This window comes from Gavialis gangeticus, unplaced genomic scaffold, assembly GCF_001723915.1.
Source record: "Gavialis gangeticus isolate Ggan-Ray unplaced genomic scaffold, GavGan_comp1, whole genome shotgun sequence".
NCBI lineage: Eukaryota > Metazoa > Chordata > Crocodylia > Gavialidae > Gavialis > Gavialis gangeticus.
Window position 1 is genome coordinate 12,851,192 of NW_017729005.1, and position 19,466 is coordinate 12,870,657.

General features: G+C 41.2%; 1 protein-coding gene across 17 annotated transcripts in view; it reads right to left on the bottom strand.

The window, feature by feature from the left end:
* SATB1 (SATB homeobox 1) overlaps positions 1-19,466 on the bottom strand; it is a 141,374-nt gene that overhangs the window by 20,240 nt on the left and 101,668 nt on the right. For 13 of the 17 annotated variants that reach the window (XM_019508686.1, XM_019508700.1, XM_019508698.1 and 10 more), the window contains 2 exons: positions 18,441-18,596; positions 17,772-17,888 (listed from right to left, as the gene is read on the bottom strand). In XM_019508686.1, the coding sequence (XP_019364231.1) occupies positions 17,772-17,888; positions 18,441-18,596 (273 nt within the window). The remainder of the gene's footprint in view (positions 1-17,771; positions 17,889-18,440; positions 18,597-19,466) is intronic. The other 4 variants (XM_019508701.1, XM_019508699.1, XM_019508697.1 and 1 more) reach the window with 1 other exon arrangement.

The following is a 19,466-nucleotide window of genomic DNA, read 5'->3' on the forward strand; positions in this document are numbered from 1 at the left end:
AATGTGGCAGCACTGTAGCTGGGACAAGTTAAAAAAATGGAAGAAAAAGAAAAAAAAGTTTCCCCTAACTCCCTCCTACAGGTTCTGCTGCAAAATCATATTACAGAAGAAGTCAGAGAATTTAGCAATATCCCTTGTCTCAGCACCCTTTAAACCCTCTTTAAAATTCACACCTGATAAAGTGTGTGTGTGTGGGGGGGACTGCAAACAGAGGAGGGAGTGACAGGAACTATCCCCATTCACTATAAGATAAAGGCAATAAGGGTCAGGTACCGACATATACTTTTCCTGGTTTAAGTGATTGGAGACAGGTCTACAGGTATAGCAGAACAGAACAGAAGTTCTGCACATGAAACTATAACACAACAGAAGTTTGGTGTACAGACTGGTTTAAAAATAGCAGAACCTGGTCTAAGATTTGCCTATGCCCCTCCCCACAAGAAAAGGGTGAATGTATGTTTTGTTTGTTACTGAGCTAAACACCACCACTTACAGAAAACTGTGCAACTTAAATCAGTTCCCCCTTGGGCTTTTAGAATGTCCATGCATAGCTTACGTCTGCTAAGGGTTAACAGATCCCTGTCTTGGGGTAGGGTATAAAGACAATGGAAAGCTGAACTGAGAGAGAGAGAGAGAGAGAGAGACTATATTCTCTTCTTTTCTAAGTAGCCAAGGCAGGGAAATGCTGTAGAAATTGTTTCATGGACTATAAGCTCTGAAGGAAGGTCCTTAAAGCCTGATGCCCAGCCAGTAGTACTGTAGCTTCTGGAAATCTTCACAAATAAAATACCAACTATTAATTCAGCTGATCATAATAAGCAAAACATATTTCCTTCCTTATGTCTCCATCTCTTCCCAAACGACACCTATTTGGATAGCTGTATTACTACTATCTGCTAATATGTCAAAATCAAAAGCAGCTAGGCCATGTGTCTTTGAACCTATCAAGGTGAATATGTATTCTTGTGCCACAAATTAATTGAAAGTAAAACAGAAGAAAAAATTGTTTGAGCCCTTCATAGTTCCTTTTTTTTTATAACTACAGCTGTGTGTTGATGAAAAGAGAGCCTGGGTTTGCAAAGATCCCATTACATATTACATGTCAGAGATTAAACCCTGATTCAATAAGACACTCAAGCATGTACCTCACTAAGTATGCAAGTAATTCCACTAAAGTTACAGAAATGTTTAAATACCTTGCCAAACTAGGGCCTAAGACTGTAGAGAATTCTTCTAGGGCATTTTTACACATATCTGTTCACCCCACAATGTGCTGGAGATCTGGCACGTCGGAGCAGACTTGATTAATCGAGTCTGCTTTGCACATGAGCTGATGCACACTGTGCTGCATCACATGCAGTTGTATAAGTGGTAAAATGCGCATCAGCGTGCAGAAAATGGTGGTGGCGCACTTTTGAAAAGTGCGCTACTGCCATTTTATGCATGTTGATGTGCATTTCTCTGCTTATACAACTACATACGCTGCAGCACCAGGCACTTTTAAAAGCACCCAGCACAGTGGCGCATGTGTACAAATGCCCCGAGAGACCATTTAGTTCAGGGGTGTAAAGCTCATCTTACACCCCAGGCCAGATCTGCACTGCAGGATTTCTTGTGAGCCGGGACATGCAGTGGTGACAGCTCCAGTTCTGACACATGGCATATGGCAGAGAAGGCAGGTCCAGTACCCACTGTGTGCCCTGTGCTGGAGGTGAAATTGCTGCCATTGCTGCCCCATGTTGCAGCAGCACCTCTAGCTCTGGCAAAGGGCATGTGGTAGCAGCAGCAGTTCCAGCATGGGGTGGAGACAGAAAGACCTGGTGGCCAGAAGGTGACAGGGGCTGCATAAATTTGTGGGGGAGCACCACAGGGGTGCCTGCTACTTAGAGGGTTGATGCAGGCTGCAGAAGAGCCTGCATGGGGAGTGGTAGAGACACCCTCCCTCCATGGTAGCCATTTCAAGGGGGGAGGTGTGTGCCAGGGCACCTTTGGTGCCTGCCACTTTAAGGGCCTGAGCAGGCTGTGAGGCAGCCTGCAGGTGACTGCAAAGCCAATAAGGCGGTCACATGACAGCCAGCAGGCTGCCTGATTGGAGCTAGGTTGCAGAGCCTCAGCATAAAAGCAGGCCCTGAGAGGCAAAGGGGCAGCTGCTGCAGGGATGCTGCCGAGTTAACATTGTGTAGCAGGAGCTCCTCTGCTCCCAGGACCTCCTAGAGGGTCAGGGTAGGAGCTATGGGGATGGAGGAGGTTCCTGGGACCCAGTGGGATCCCAAGCCCCTAAGGAGAGCTAGGCCAGCCTATGGAAGGAGCTTAGAGTTGTGGTCCTACACAGGAGATGGGCAAGACCCTGATTAGAACTGGCAGGGGTGAGGCCAGGGGCTCGGGTGAGCCCAGCTGAGTGAAGGGATGCCTCATACAAGATCTTTGTTGCTTCAGACAAGCCCGGTGAGAGATGGCTGCCTATGGTGGGGACCAGAGAGGGACTCCCATGGAAGAAGAGGGTCAGCTGTTGTTGCACTGAGGCCAGAGAATCCCGGCTGGTCAAAGCAAGGGGACCAGGGCCAGAAGGCTAAAGGGCAACTAAGCCTACCACAAGGGGCAAGCCAGGGTTGCGGCGCACTACTGGCACCCCATCTGGTCTGAAAGCGGGGCCAAAGCCTAAGGAAGCCAAAGGTCCCTTCGATTGGGGAGGACATTACTGCCAAAGGGATGACAGGCTCAGCTGGACAGTAGGCTGTGATGAAGGAAGTTGAAACACAGCTTTTGGATGGAAGGCATCTGATGAGGGGTCTGGAAAGTTGCGGCCTGACGAGAGTAAGCCAGCAGATGGAGGCTGTAACAGATGGCCCAGGAGAGACAGCAGTCCAGCTACAATATATAGGAGCCCAGTGAGAATGACACCAGGGCACGTAGGCCTGGATTTGTTTTGGGGAAATGACTTAAAACTACACCCTGGTGGGGAAGATGGTGGTGGTGGGGCTGCCAGTGGTGCGGCAGTCCTCAGGAAATGCCATACCAGTGCCTCCTTAGTGAACGATGAGTATGGGGCACTGGAAAGCCTCAGCCCCCGTTGTCTTGCGGGTGACCTTGTGGAGGGGAAAGGCTAAAGGAGCACACCCTTACAGAAAAGCACTAGGCTTGGGCAAGATCAGGGAGGCCAGGAGGGCCTCAGTCCCAAGGCCTGAATGAGTGAGGCCTAGTGAGAGGCATGGAAGAGACTGAGGTCCAGGCAGGTCAAAAGACACCTGAGGCCTAAGGGGCAAAAGGGCCAGCAGCCCCAGTAAGGAAGTGGAGTAGTGACTCCAGAGAGGGGTAGGGTGTAAGGGGCAGAGTCTCAACTGCCCCAGACAAGTAGGCGGGCCGATACTGTGACTGGCCCGTCACAAAACCCTTCCTGGCTCTCCTCCTATGAACTGCCATGTCTCCCAGGGTCCAAGAGCCCTGGGTTTGGTGGCAGGCCACACCCTGCAGCCATGCCCCCAACTTCTGGTGGCCTGCTTGATAGTCCGGTGGGAAGCAATAAGCAGCTCTGCAAGCTAGATGTGGCTCACAGGCCAGATGCTAGATTCCCCTAGTATTTAGTCTATATAGTACACCATCCTTATTGTTATTTGCCTCTCAAATGTTAACCATAAGCAAACTGAAAAAGTGAGGCAAGATTACACTGTGAAGGAATAAAGACAATCCAATCACTGAATAACAACTTGGTTTTTGATAAAAATCTGACTGATTTGCATTTTCATAGATACCTGTACATTGGGTTTTTCCCCCTCACTTATTTAGCTGCATCTTGTATTGTGTATCCATTAAAGACTTCACAGTCTTTAACCATATCCAAAATTCTGAAGTTTGGCTAGGTTAAATTTGAGTAAAAGCAAAAATGGGCACAATGAAAGTCTTCAATTTCTTGAAATTCAGGTAATCTGAAACAAAATCTTGTCTCCTTTTTCACTTACGTTTATGAATCCTGCAACAATCAAATGTTAGAGGCTACATAGTTTAAACTTGATAGGAAACGTCTATAATCCTCAGCTTTCTCCCCACTGCAACGATACTCGGTTTAATTTGACTCTGTTAATGCTCTGCCAAATTGCTTCTCAAACTTGCCATTTAAGCAACACTCCTGATATATTCGGACTTTCATGGAAATTGCTTCTCCTTTTGAAATAATGCAGTTGTGTAGTCAACTTAGTCTTTCAGAAACAAGTCTGCCCCAATCACTATTTCCACTTCTAACTGTGTACTCTACCCTCCATATTTTTTTCTCTACAGTTTATCTAGTACATTATCTCTTCCAGTGATGGATACCAGTTACAATCTTAGCTCTATTCTTATCAAATTCAGTAACTTATTAATACCACTGTGCTTTACCCAGACTTTGTCTAGTTTTTTTACCTCATCTTGTTACAACAGGAATGTATTGCCCTATTGCCTCCTTATGAATTTCCTAAATTATTAATGCATGGCCAATATGGGTCTAAATGAAATGCAATAAGGATATTCTTTCTAGAGCAGAACAGCAGTTGCTGCGTCCTGTTGTCCACCTCTAAACATGAGAATGGCATCAACCTGTCCTTTTATGAATCTAATGACCCTTCTGATTAGGACTTATCCCCTTCCATAACCAATTCATGTATATTTAGCAGCATGTCAATTAGAAGCAATTGTGAAGTTACAGGATGCTTGCACAAAATGAATGCATGCCCTCTGGTGTGCCAAGAGGTGGCAAAAGGAGGATGGGGGAGACAGAGAGAGATGAACTGAAAGATTTTTTTGGGGAAAGTATCTAGAAGAGACACAGAAAAATATGAAAAGACAAAAAGTCTAGAGAGTGCTAAAAGGATAGATATAATGAGGAGAATTAGACAAGGGCAAAAACAAGGAAACTAAACAGAAGGTGAGGATGCAGAAAACAGGAAGAGGGATTAAGAAAATCTATCCTGCCAGAAACAGCACCTCTTGTTAGTCAGACAGCAGGTGCTGCCTCAGGAAGAGCTGATTCACGCATCTGGAGAGCAGGAGCCAAAACACCTTACTACCTAAGAAGGAAAAATTAAAAATAAAAGATTGGAAGAAGAGAGAGGTGAAGGTGTCACACTTATTTGGCATTAGTGTTCCAGACCACAGAGATTTCAAAGATTTTTGTGAGGATCGGAGGTGGATTTCTGGATCCTTGCAGAGATGTTAGATATTTCCATTTCTGCCACTTATCTTTTCGCCTGAACCTTTCCCTGTCCTCCCCTTTCTTTTGCCATAGAGTTAATTCTGAATCCTCTACAGTGCTAGCACATTGAGTAGTTCTTCACTAGGTCTACTGGTGCAGCCTTTCTGCTATAGCCCTCTACAGATTTTAGCAATACAGCTAGCTGGCATACCCACGGGGGATAATGCTAGAGAATTAGCAGACAGAAGGCAAGCTTCTATACCTGTTATCAAGGTAGGAGGGTCTCGGTGGAATAAGGGAACATGGCTCAGACTGCCCCCTAGGTGGGTTTCAAACCACTGCAACTCTTAGCCTTAGCTGTAGTGCCAGCTCCTTTAGCTCAGCACAGAGAGATGGCCCTGCAATCAATGACTGCAGAATCAGATGACACAAACATGAGTTTTACACCACTTTTGTACCACCCAACACCTGTGTTTAGCTAGACCCCAGATTCTGGTCCACTGTGTCGTTAGTAGTCACTAAAAATTTCTCCTCCTCCACTCACCTCCTTGGTGCGCTTAAATATTTCAATTTTAGTGCCACAGCTGCTGCATTTCCAAAATTACCATTATCCAACAAAGTGATTGGCAAGGGATGCAACACAAATGAACCTTCTATTGAAGACAAATTTTCACTTTCCTTGCATGCTATGCCTAAGACTAGATTTCATAAATTGTATCGCATGTCCAAGGCCACTAACCCGTGACTACATCTACCAGTCACAAGTAATCAATGAGTCTGTTCAAGTACTTTGCAGCCACTTAGGCGTTTCTAGTTAATTTGTTCAAATCTGTATAAGCAACCTTCTAATCTATGTTACAGAACAGAAATTTTGTTGTGGGGAAAAATAATTAGCCAAAGTGACCTAGTAAAAAGTTGCTGGTTTGAAAAGCCTTATCTTGAAATGATAACAACTTACATAGTAGAGATTAAAACAATTACCTGAAACTGGGTTTTCAACAGAACAAAATTATTTGCGGACAGTTTTTGACTGCCCTAAAATCATTGCATTTGGTGATGTTTTTGTTTTTCATTTGCCATCTTTAATTTTTTGTTTAACTCTTCCCCCCCACAGCCCTTAAAAAAAAAGGCTTCAATACGAAAACACAAAATACTTTCATTTGGCTTTTTGTTTTGTTTTTTGGTAAAGTCAAAAATTCACACTGAAACCTTGAACATAAACATTTTCATTTCTGTCAAATTCTTGGAGGGTGCTGGGGGATTATTTTCTAAGTAACTTTATTTTAGAAGTTGAATTGTGCTACCATAATTCATCTGTGTAACTTAGAAAAAAAAAAGTAATCAGAAAAACAACACCTGAGTGTCTGATGTTTGTGCACAGGCAAGACATGTTTCCAGTAAAAGTCCCAGGGAAAAAAGCCATAACGAAAATGATCCCCCAAAATTAAACAATGTCTGTGTTTTCCTACATATACAGACTGTGATTTCACATTCCCTATAATGAAAAGCATATCTACCTACACACACACCAAAAAAGGAAACAACATCCAAAAAAAAAAAAAGGCCTGAAATTTTAGTTACACCACATGTGGTTTTCATTTGTGAAAAATGAACAAGCTGTTTGTGGTTAAACTGTCTAATCTGCTGTTATCAATCTAGCGCTGCATTCAAGATTTACAGGATACATCAGCTTCTGTGCCACATTAGCTGTAAAAGGGAGAGGGGGTGGGAGGAAAAAGGAGGAGGAGAGAGTTTATCCTGAGGAATAATATTTCCAATGCAGCCACACTCACACTACATCTGGTTGTGCTGGTAGCGGCAGTTAAATTGAAATATTTCACAGCGTGTGTCAGAAACATGCAGAATGGTAATTATGACAGATCTGATTAAGCCTGAGTGCCACTAGCTCCCTGGCCAGCTCCGGTTGTGCAGGTGTGACCTTGTGCGTGCCTGCGTGTGTAAATAAAATTAATTACAAGCGAGAGGGCGAAGGCTTCAGTGACATCACAAAGCGGAGAAACTCCCAAGGGGGAGACCTAATGGAATATTTTCCCTCAGTCTAATAATACAGTTCATATTGACTTGAGGTAATTAGTGGGATCATTAAAGCAGTTTTCCCGGCGTATTTGGCTGCCTGATCAGATTAGTGAAAATGTTCTTCAGAACAAGCCCTGTGTGGTCTGCCAGAGAAGGAGGAAATAAAAAGCAACAAAGCATTTTTTGGAATGATAAGCAGTGCTGGACTTTTAGCACAGCATTTTGCAGGACTGATCTCTAGAGTCTAGAAATCCTTCTCTCTCGACCATTTCAGCTCTTTCGTCCAACTTATACATGCCCTTACTTCAAATAATCTCAAACCTTTATTTCTCTCCTTTCCCCCCCTTATTATTCCAAAAGAAAACTACTGTCTACAACCTTCACTGCTTAAAATCAGAAAAAGAGCATCTTCAACTGTTAGCTTTTAAATTACTAGGTTAAATAATTAAGGGGAAAATAAATGATAAAAAGAACATACACAACTGGTTTCTAAATTAGTAAATTTTGGTTTTCATAACAGGATCACTAGTGCAAAAAAAAGTTAAACTGTAACAAAGTCTTCTGCTTTAACAGAACACAGAGCCCTGTTTAAGAAATGGACCATTTGTTTAAAAACAGTCTATTGAGCATGCTCTACCTTGCAAATGGAATATGCCAAGCTCTGTCACAGATGGCAGGCTTTGACAGTTCCCATCCGTAGCGTCGATACTCGACAGTTCAGCACAAGATCAGTGACATTCTGTCTCATTAGAGCCACGCTAATTATCACAGCTAGTTTCAGGGGAAACCATGTGTTGCAATGGTCAATTTGAAGGAGTCTGTGCATCAACAAACTGGTAATAAGGATCAGACACCTTATTATATGACAGCATGCTGCCTATGATCTGATTTACTGAATCAGAGGTACTGAGGCAACACTGAAGCCTGGTGGGTTATGGAATAGTGCGCACACAATGTTTATCTGAAACATGCCTTAAAAAAAAAAGGTAATTAGACTACTATTTTTTCTTAACAGGAAAAATACTGAAATTCCTAAATTATTGTTAAATCAATCTGTTTATCATTAAATTAGTATGAACCCAATAAAATTGTGGCTTATGCTAATTTCACCTGATACTCTGGTTTCTTCAATTTCAGTAGCATATGCTGAACACTTCTTGCACTAGGAAATCCTTCTATATTCTCTAATATGACATTCCATTTTATAAAGAGCTTTCTATACACAACACTTTTTCCTTATTCTTTCAGACTTGAAATTTAATTTTCAAAGATTTTTTTTTAAATGGGCTAAGTCATTCAAGTAGCCACCAGACTTTATTCCTTCCATGCCAGTCTGTGGAATGCTAATAAAGGGCTTATCCTTTCAGGTGCTGAGTGCTCTCAACTTATCTTGACCTCTATGGATAACTGTGGGACCAGCCCTGAAAAAGTGTGAAAAGATTAACTTATGAATAACGTATGACAGGTGTACAATCCATTCCTCAAGGCACTTCTCCTTTAGGTTCTGAGCACAGTGTTTCCTGAATCTGTTGCAAATACTTACAACCAGTTTGGTCTAACATATTCCAGTACATAATGGGATAGCTATTTTGTAACAGTATTTAAAATGTTTACGCCTCCATCCATCCTGGAAATAACTCTGCATCAGCTTCAAGTCTTATGTCCAGGAAACATCTTTTTTTTAGTCAGTGTTTCAAAAAAGTCTTCATTATTTGTTGGAGGGTTGAGTAGCCAATCTAGTCCTGATTTTTAGAGAGTTTTTTTTTAATGGATAGAGTAATTTAACTGCTTTGTTTCCATTCCAGGCTGTGAAATGCTAATAAGCAGCTAGATGTACTGAAATGCTTTCCATTTTCACTTGCACCTTTTTCTTTGATTTAAAGTATTTCAGTGTTGTTTCACTTTTATTATTAAAGTTTTTTTTTCTAGTAAAACCACTGTTATAATAGACGAGCACCCCAGAGACATTAGGGAGTTTATACTCAACGTTTCTATGTTGATAAAAGGAAACAGTATAATCCCTGTTCTACTCATAGAAAGAGGCACACAAAAATCAAGAAATCTGATCAAGGTCACACAAGAATATGGTCAGGACAAAGATACCCCGAATACTCCGGAGTTTAAAAGAAAAATTGAGTCATTTTGACCTTAATCTATTATACCTGGTCTTTCCAGAAAAAACTGAAAAAAAGGAAGTCCAGGTATCTCATAGTCTTTATTCTTACTTCCGAGAGGAGAAATTGCAAAAGCGAGATTTCAAGTAAAAGAAAAGTCTTGAGCACCTTAGTACTTCTATTTGTTTTCATTCTCCAGAATATAGAAATCTTTCTTCCTTGGACCCTTATTAAAAAGAACCCTAGGACTTGCAATGTGATATTTTGTGAAAGAAAGAAATCTGCTTTATCTGCCAAGTTTCACAGTGTCACTGAATGACATACAGTTTTTATGGGGCAATTCTTGATCACAGGCAGAAGCCCATCACACACTCCCAGTTTGCACTTTTTCCCCCTCCCATGTCTTTTGACACCTGATCCTGTCCTGACTCCTGCTGTTCATGGCAAGTCTTCAACTGCCAGAGTAATCACAGTAGGGCAGTCCAAAAAAAAAAAGCGAGACTTGCTATATGATGTGTTTCTGCTTCTAACATTTCTAACCACTGTAAATAGCTCCCCACAGAGGAAAAGATTTGAGAGTGGAACCTCAAAATGATGAAAGACGCAATAGTATATTTTATTTTTACCAAGTGTCCTTTACACAGTATTCCTACACAGTTCACAGAGAATCCATTGTAAGCCAAAGAGAGAGGGAGAAAAGAGAGGTCTTAAGCCAAGATTTAAAACCAGGAAGTGACTCAGCTGCTCTGAGGGAAACAAAGGAGGGAGAAAATTCCAAATAGAAGGGGTATGGCAATTTAAAGATCAATTCCCATTCTGGAGACTCACAGTCTGGACAGAGGAGACACCAGTATTTAGAATGGGAAGACCTAAAGAGGACATCGTTCTTGAAATAAATTTCAATAATGACAGACATTTCAAGAGTCCACCGTTATTCCCATATTTGCAAAAGGGAATGTCTCTTGATGATAAAAAGGTTACTTTCCCATTAGACAATATTCAAGTAGATCATTATATATCTGCAGTAATGCCATGTTCATTTTTTGCCAGATCTACAATACAGTGCTTGTTCAATGTGAGAAACTGTTTAGAAATGACTTTACTATTTGAGTATATAGCTTAGCCTTTGAATGGAAAAAGCCAGATCAAAGATACAGCATTTATAAAACTGCTGCTTAAAAAGATAGAAGTCAGATAACAGACATCAATTTTTCACTATAAATTTCTAGGTTTACTACAACATTAGCATTCCCAGTAAAAACAAGGTTTTATATACCTGAACTCTAATGGCCTATACTGAAAATATTTATATCAGGAAAAGCATGGTATTTGCATGCCAAAAGCTATTTAAGTGCCAATGTTTAGCATACCCTTCCCATTTAACTCCTTCAAAGTCCACCTCGCTTGTAATCTATGACATGCTCTCTAAGTTACTATATTCACCCTACTCGGTGCTCCTTAATATGAATAGTTTAAAAAAGAGGAAGCTCCGAGTTGTCACAAAGGAAAGAATTTGGACACGTCTAATGAAATACCACTGCACAAAGTACTCACGTTATACCCAAGAATAGAATTTATAGTATGCCCTTAACCACCGATTCACCTCAATGTTTATGCATGCAAACCTATTCATTTAAAAGGGCTAACTGCCTAACCAACTGGAATGACAAAGATAGAAGGACAGGAAATTAGGCAATACAGTACAACACAGTATAAAGAAAAGGATCAAAATGATCTCTAACTCTGTCAAGTTTTTTGAAGTACGTAGGGTACTTTGTTACTTTTATTCCCAAAATTAAATGTAGCAAATCAGAGTTCAATTCTGCCAGGTGCTGACTGTTCTCAACTTCCACCATCTTCGTGACCGAGGTGTTATTATTATTACTCTGTGAGACTGGAGGACATGCCATCCCTCAAAGAGAATGTACAGTACTCTGTAGACTCGAGCCCACAGAAAAATAATAATTTTATTTATATTTATTGCTGTTTCTAAGGCATCAGAAAGAATCAGACACACTAACAGCATGACATTATAGTACATTAGGAATTTATAGTAACTGAGAGAAATACTAGAAGTAAAGTACTCCTGTTACTCAAGTCTTTCACACTGCACTTCCCCAAGGGAAAAAGCCTCATAAGATTTTCTCCAAATTTTTTCCTTCTTTCTAACTCTACATCAGCATTTTTTAGGCAAGTTCATTAAAATAAATGTAACATCATGTACAACAAACATATATATCCTAGGACATTACTATTATCCACTTGATAGACACACACCTTAAAGTCTCAGAACTCTCAGATTTTTCTTCTGAGAACATGCATGTGTGTGTGTGTGTGTGTGCGCGTGCATGCAATAAAACCAAATTTCAACATCTGCCACTGTCAAGAAAAAATTTCATCTCTTGCTCCCATATGAAAACATTGTAATGAATGAACAGTTAACTGAACCATGATACCTTAATGATTATTACCCAAATCAACTTTTTTTGAAACAATGAAATTAAGAATTGTGCTTTCATGATTATTGGAATCACACTGCCGTATTATAAATTTAATAAAAACCCAATTTGATTAAATTGAAAAAGCATTTTTCAGAATGCAATATTGTCCATGTGTGTAGTGGAAATGGTGTATATATAAAGTGGAAAAGTATGTATGTGTATATATGTGCATGTACATGCACATGTATATGTGTATTACACCGCTCTCATATTTATATATCATTTGATTAATAATGCCTTGCAGTCAAAAGCCTGTCTAACTTTATCCTATCGTTGATCCAATAAAAGATACCACTCACAAAAATATCTGTCTTTCAAAATATACGTATACACAAATTCTGTCTATTTTGACCTGTTTTGGTGCTTGTCTGTTTACATTTTAGCAAACAATGTGTTTAACCTGGGGGCAGGGAAAAGGATGTATATATCAGTTAAAACAAACGTGTTTCTTGCATCTGGACAGAATTTTCTAAAAGCTTTATTTTAGTAAGATTTTTATTATTGAGTATTTTAGTTAGCATAATAGTGTATATATTTTTCCAAGATAGCTACCATTTAGAAATGAAGAAAGTTGCTGTGGTAGAATAACAAGATAGCTAAATGTCTTATTTAGATCCTCAGTATAAATACTGAGGAACATTTTTTAAAACAATGTATTTTCTGACTTTAGTATCTAATACCTTATAGAACGGCACCGTCAAAAAATCTCAAGACATAGAATACCCATGTTTGCAAAAGGACTCAAATTAGGAAGATTCTCCAAACACTTAACCTCCCTATCAAATCCCTATAATAATTCAGTCCTGCATGCCAAAGACTCATTTCTTCAGGAGTGCTCATGAACAGTTAAAAGATAAATAAAACCACAACAAAATATCCTGTGAATTACTAAAATGTGGATATCATATGATCTTATTACTGTCACCTTAACTTCTTCCTGCTTCTGTTTGTCATTCTTTCCTTGACTTACATTTATACTTCAAACTCTATTGATGAGAACTTCCATCTTTATCTATTTTGTAAAGTGCCAGACTCATATAGTGTTACAAAAATTAAGCCACTGCTTCCAGGAACCATAATACAATGCAGTCGATATTTAAATTTTATCTTAATTTTGTCTAAATGAAACCTCCTCTATTGCATCAGTTAAACAGATGTTCTGTTCAAAGTGCTCTCTGGTAAACATACATTTGCAATCTTCTGGTCCATGTCAACCCCACAGCCCTACAGATGCTGGCTACTCATCAATACAATCTCATAAAGGGAAAGAAAAGTTAACTTCTCACAAAGGGCTTTTCAATAATGAATTCTACTTGTCCATTGGTGGAACTACCTGGAGAAGGAGAAATGGTATAAAGGAGCTCCCTACCACAGGTACTCAACTCCCTGTGTTATACCTCAGGGTCTACCCAACTTGAGAAGGCAGCTGGCTGATTTTGCAGGCAGATCATGGGGCTGGCTGCTACTTTTGAAAGCATATCATGGCTGGACTCTCCCATACCTCTGACCGCCCAAGAGGCTCTGGTGGCCTGGCCCCTTGCCACCAATGAATGGAGAGGGGTGGGGCCACATGACAGGCAACATTCTTAGCCAATCAGCAGCGAGGGGTGGGGGCAGCAGCCATCCTGGACTCCCCTGTGCGCCAGCAGCTCCTAAACCCCACCTGCATGGCCAGGCCATAGCACTGTAAGGACTGCTGGCTCAGGTCTGGGGAGCCATTTTATTTTCAGTAAGTTTTCTTTTTTTTCCCCATGGATTTCATGGACATTGCCCGCTTTTGTGGGCAATGCCAGATTTCATGTTTTCCCCCAAATCCACAAAATTGCAATTTCAGTGGGTCCCAACTTATACCTAGAGGTTACTCCAGCCTGTATAGCTTTCAAGAGCAAAATAAAAGAGCAAGCTTTGAACTTTAGCCAAAGAACCCTGCTCTCCCCCCATACAAGCTTGTTAGTATAGGTGACAAAAGGGGAGAATACTCCTGGTCACTCCATTTGATGGAAAGCGATAGTGCAGGGGCGGGGAATTATTTCAGGCGGAGAGCCACTTTCTGAGTTTTGGCAAGCCATCAAGGGCCGCATGACAGGCAGCCAGGGGCACATAAATATTAAATTTTAAAAAATTTTTAGGAGCTCCGCAGACCAGACAATGGCCTGGCAGGCCGCATTTTGGCCATGCCTGCGATAGTGTGATTTCTTGTTCTAGCTCTCCAGGGAAGAATGAGATTGCAATATTACTAATGACACAAGAGCAACAAACCTCCTCACCAACAATTTCCAATCACTTTTTGTTTCGAAGTATTTTGCCCTGCTAGACATTTCTCCTCTGCAGAGAAAAAGATGCAGCTCCATAATATGAGTGAAGGCTCATACCTTGGGTCTCTTCATGTTTTGTACATTCAATCAGTGTTTTCTGTCCGAGACTAAATTTTAAATTCGTGTTAGTTTAAAAAAAGAAGTCAACACCCATTTTTGACTCAGTCTGCTGTGATTTCCTTTTGGTCATCAGTGATGTTTTTAATTAAGCATTTAAAGACCTGTCTTACCTGAAATTTTTTACTATGTATTTAAGCAAAAATACATGCTACAAATGTGAAAACAAAAAAGAGGGAAGGGGAAGTAAATGGGCTTATAAATTAGAATCATACCATAATTCTGTTGATAATATAACAGAACAGGAAAGGTATGGAAAGCGGACATTTCTCTCTAACACAGTCTTGACATGTAAATAAAGACATCTGAAGAAGCACACAGGTTTGAAGCTTCTGTAACATTCTATCATAATTAGAAACATTTCAAGAGCCCTGTAATTTCCAATCAAAATTACAGTAATTTCCGATATACAAGCCATGATTCATGACAGAATTTTACATTCCATGGGAGATTATAGTGGCCTGATGTATGACGCACTGAGTACAGTGCTAACATAAACAATTCAGTTTAATGTTTAAACAGCACTTGGTGTTTAGAAACCCACAATAAAAGAAACATATTATTGTAGAAATTATCACTTTGACAGTGATTGAAGGGTAGGCAGGCATGTGGCCTATAAAGCTATAATTTTTACAGTCCACAGCTTGAGTTTAATCATTTTGATAAAACATCTCCAAAATATCCCTTTAAGTATTCCTTAAAGCATGTAACTTAAGAGAGAACATCCTTTCTTTACAATGAAACATAGCAAGTCCTGAATGTAAACACTGTCAAAGTTCAATCATTTTAAAAGGAGAAGTTGCACTGCAATACTGATAACTCAAATAATCATTCATAAATCTAACTCTATTTTATCAGCAATATAATAATTAAAAAAAGAACAGCAGACTTAAATAAAATACAATAAAAAAATCTGACATACTGGGATGAGATGCATCTATATCTTCTCTTTACGTTTCTTTGGAAGGTTGGCAACAGGACAGCGCTACACTCATTTTACATCTGCAGTGTTGTTTACTGGGTACACTGTCATTCGAATTTTAGTTTTGAATACACTAAACCAGTTTGAAAGAAGCCTGCTTGAACTTACATGGCGAAATTTGCTACCTTATTGCTCTGAAATAAGCAACCTTCATTTTGTTTTAGAAATATGGGTTTCTTCATTTGCTATTTTCTGCTTAAAAAACAAAACAAAAAAGAATCTGTACCACACAGTTGCATGCCTGTTTCCCAAAGGTTCATTTCTGACACTTCTTTAGCAGCTGTAAGGTCTGGACTAACCATCCTCCAAAAATGAAATCCTGACTTCTCTAGTTAAAGAACCTGTTATTATCAAAACTAAAGCCACACAATGCTGCAGCATTATATATAGCTCACAGCATTTACTCATTCACAACAGCTATGAATTAGTGGAACTGATATTTTTTGAGCCTGGTAGGTTCAGACCTTTTGGCAGACAAGGACATCTCATTGATGGGCATAGTGGCCATGTCCAGACATGCATGGAAGTTTGGTTCCCCAGGTCCAAACAGTGATGGTGCACCTTGTGCTGCTGCTACTTGTCCCCGGGGAATGCCCATGCCATGAGTGCTCTGGTACACGACAAGTTACCCTGGGTGGGGTAGGGGAGGCTGGGACCAGCATTGGGCTGGCCCCAGCAGCGTTAACTGGGGTCCTGGGGGCTCCCACAGTTGCAGCAGTGGCAATACTGTTGCATGGACCTTGGCCAGCATTGGAATTCAGCTCCAGCTAGCTAGGCTCAAAAGGCTACCTAGCCTAAGACTTCCCTGTCCAGAAGATCTTACAATAAAATAATAAGAGGGGAAATGAAATCTAAGAAATTTAAGTGCTCAAGATCAAAAAGCAGGTCAGTGGCAGTGCTGGGAGTAAACCCAGTGCAAAGCCAGTGTCCCATATGACTTCATTCATTCACATACATGCTCCAGATAAATACCTTCCTTCCTATTCTGTGCTTTCTATTTAGACCTGTTCACTCCATACACATTCTGCATAAAAATCTCCCCAGTGGGGTCCCACATAGTTTATGGGCAGTTCTAAATTGATCTGAATATATACCATTTACTTGAGGGCAGGCAATTATTTCAGCTAGACGGCTGCTTCATGAGTTTTGGTGAGCTGTTGAGGGCTGAAAGGGCAGCCCTGCTCCTTTATAGGTGCCCCTCCCTCTAGGTCACCATCTTGGTACTTGATGTCTCACCCCAAACCCCTGACCTTTGTCACTGGAAGTCCCTGCCCTTGCCCCAGAAGTACTCCTTTTGGGAAGGGGGTTTGCCATCTTGGAACCAAGAAAAAAGGGAAAAAAAGCCCCAAATTATATACTAAAACTCTAACATCCACAATAACATAGGTTAATATTATTCTTAAAAGATGTTCTTTCCTGATTTGTATGTGTTTGCATCGTGTATATAGAAGTGATTGCATAACAGCTCAAAATGAAGTCTTATGCTAGTATATTACGGAGTGGTGGGTGTGAAGGTATGTGTGGATGTGGATGGGTATGTGGTTTGTGAGCAGTGTAGAAGGGGAGGGTGACTGCAGGTGTGTATGGGGGGTTGTGGGTGTGGTGGGCTTTGTCTTGGTAGTAGTGAGCGGGGCTCCCCCCAGAGACCCGTGGGGCATGTGTGTGGGAAGGTGCGTGTGAGGATGTGGTGTTTGTGAGGTCTATGACTGTGTTGGGGAGCGTGGTTGTGGAGGAGGGTTTGTGGGTATGGTGGGGTGTGCATGGGAGCCCCCAGCATGCACCCTCCTCCCCCAGTTGGTCAGCACCTGCCCCTGCCCCACAACAGCCCAGAGCCTGTGTGGCCTGCAGCAACTCTCCATGACTGCCAGCAGCATGCAGCCCCAGTGCACCCTGTGCTTGCTTCAGACTGACTCCAGCAGGACTGGATCAGCCACACGTGTGCACAGCCCTGACCCAGCTCCCCACCTGCTCTGCACGGCCCGCCCGTGGTGAGTCCTGCCCCCCCGGGCATGCAGTGGGGCTGCGGTGGTTCTGTGCTGGACTGCCTTTCTAGGCTGCCTGGTACTTCCTGCGGCAGCCGTGCAGAGCCTGCGCTAGGCTGCACTGAGCTCTCCCTGTTGCCTCTAGGCTGCTCCAAAGGGCAGCAGGGGCAGGGCATAGGAGATGCAGGGCAGAGCTGAGGGAGGGGCCGCTTTTCTGCCATGCCAAGCATGCTTCTGCCCCACCGCTGCTGCTGTTGCTACAGCTGTTCAATGTGAGCAGACAAGTCTGCAGCAGGCGTGGGGCCAGCAGTTGCTGTCTCTTGGGCTGCCTTCAAAGGCAGTTCAGCACAGAACTGCCCTAGCCCCACTGTGCGCCAGGGGGTGGCAGGACACATCACCGCAGGATGATGCCTGGACCAGGCAGGACCAAGGGACCTGCCATGGACTGGACAAAGCCCCTCCGCAAGCCGAATCTGGCCCATGCACCGTATTTTGCCCACCCCTGATTTACTTGGATATACGGGCTTGCAACAAATCCACTTTGACCAACTTAATTTACCTTCTGGTGCTGGGGAAGAACTCTCCTCCATCCATTTGAGTGTAGTGTTATGCATACGGGTGGGTTCTTCCTTGTTGGAACTTTCTTGAATGGGTTCCACTTCCCTGTCCCCTTGTTCTATAAGAGAATTATCTCTAGAATTTAGATGCCTTTGGTGCCTCTCTGAAATCAGGTCTGAGTATTAGCAAGACATGACACAGCCTTGTAAGGTTATTCCTCACTTGACTTAAATGTGTGCATGCCTGGCTAATCTGCCACTGTGTCCGCTGCTCCATTTTTTTTTCTGCAGGGTTTTCTGATCCCTGGATATCCAGGGGTTAAAAACCCTTCCACACTGCTCGCTTGCAGTGGGGAGAACTGAACATGTGGTATGTGATGCCACAGACATGTCTGCAGTGCCACATACCACATCACTGTGCTCGTCTGGATATGGCCAGTATGTTTTATGTAGCTGTTTTTTCAATTCTGGCAGAAAAAAACACGACCATAAGTTTACCTTAGGACTTGGTAATTAGGTGTAGATTGTCATACAATTCATGTAAATGGTTATACTATTCATGTGTTGCCATACTAACACAAACAAACAGTGAATTCATATAGAAAATAGAAAAAAAAAATGCAAAAAGCATGTATTAAAAGTGAAACTACCAATGACTTTTCAGTCCTTACCTGGCTTTTCGTTGCTGCAACCTTTGCAAATAATGCTTGAGACACTTTAGCTCTCTTCATTTCCTGCTGAATCTCATCATAAATGGAAGCATTAATGTTCATGGTATTATTTTCTGTTTTTACATTCCTCTCTGTTGCAATGGTAGCTGTTTTGACCTAGAAAATATAATTTATGCAACTGTTATTTTTCTTTAGGTTAAGGTTACATATTTTTTTTAAAGTAATGATCTCTCTCTACTGGACCCTTTCATTCAGATTTCTTTATATTTCCTTTCATGATGCCTTTTCATTTCAACATTTCAGTGATTCAACATTATAAATTATCTATGGTTCAGGTAACTGGGAATTAAGAAAATCCAGCATATGGGAACAGGTGAATGTTTCAGAAATATTTCAGTCACTGTCAGCTGACCACTATGAATTACAATTTCCTAAAACAAGTTAGTTGAAACCTGACAAATAGCTTCAAAGGGACTTGTGAATCCTTAAATGAGCGCTTTGCTTCTCTCAATTAAAGTAAAATTGTAACTTCAGTATAAAAGAATTACTAATGAAATCAAAAGGCAGCTGTCTCTTGATTGGTGCTGTATGTCCAGTGCAGTCAATTGCATGAAGAGTGTAATGCAGTTGTCACTTTAGATTTAACCTTCTTTTTATGTTTCTCCTTAACTGTTTAATTATTTTTTAATTTAAAAAAAAAGCAATTCAAATCTACTTATCCACGGAACCAGGATAGGACCTTCTCTGACTACCAGAAAGGCTAGCCATACTTTATTTGTGTACGTTTAAAACTGTTTTTCCCCCCCCCAATTACTTCATCTTTTTTGTAGTCCAGATATAAAAATTACTGTGTAGCGTGTGTGTGTGTGTGTGTGTATAAACAAACAGGAAAAAAAAAGAAATTTCCATGTTACTACTCCTGTTTTTCCTTCATTTGTGCATTTAAGGCAGTCATAAAATATATATTGATAACAACTATTTGTATAGGGCAATATCATCTTTTCTTTATGAATAAAACATGTAGAA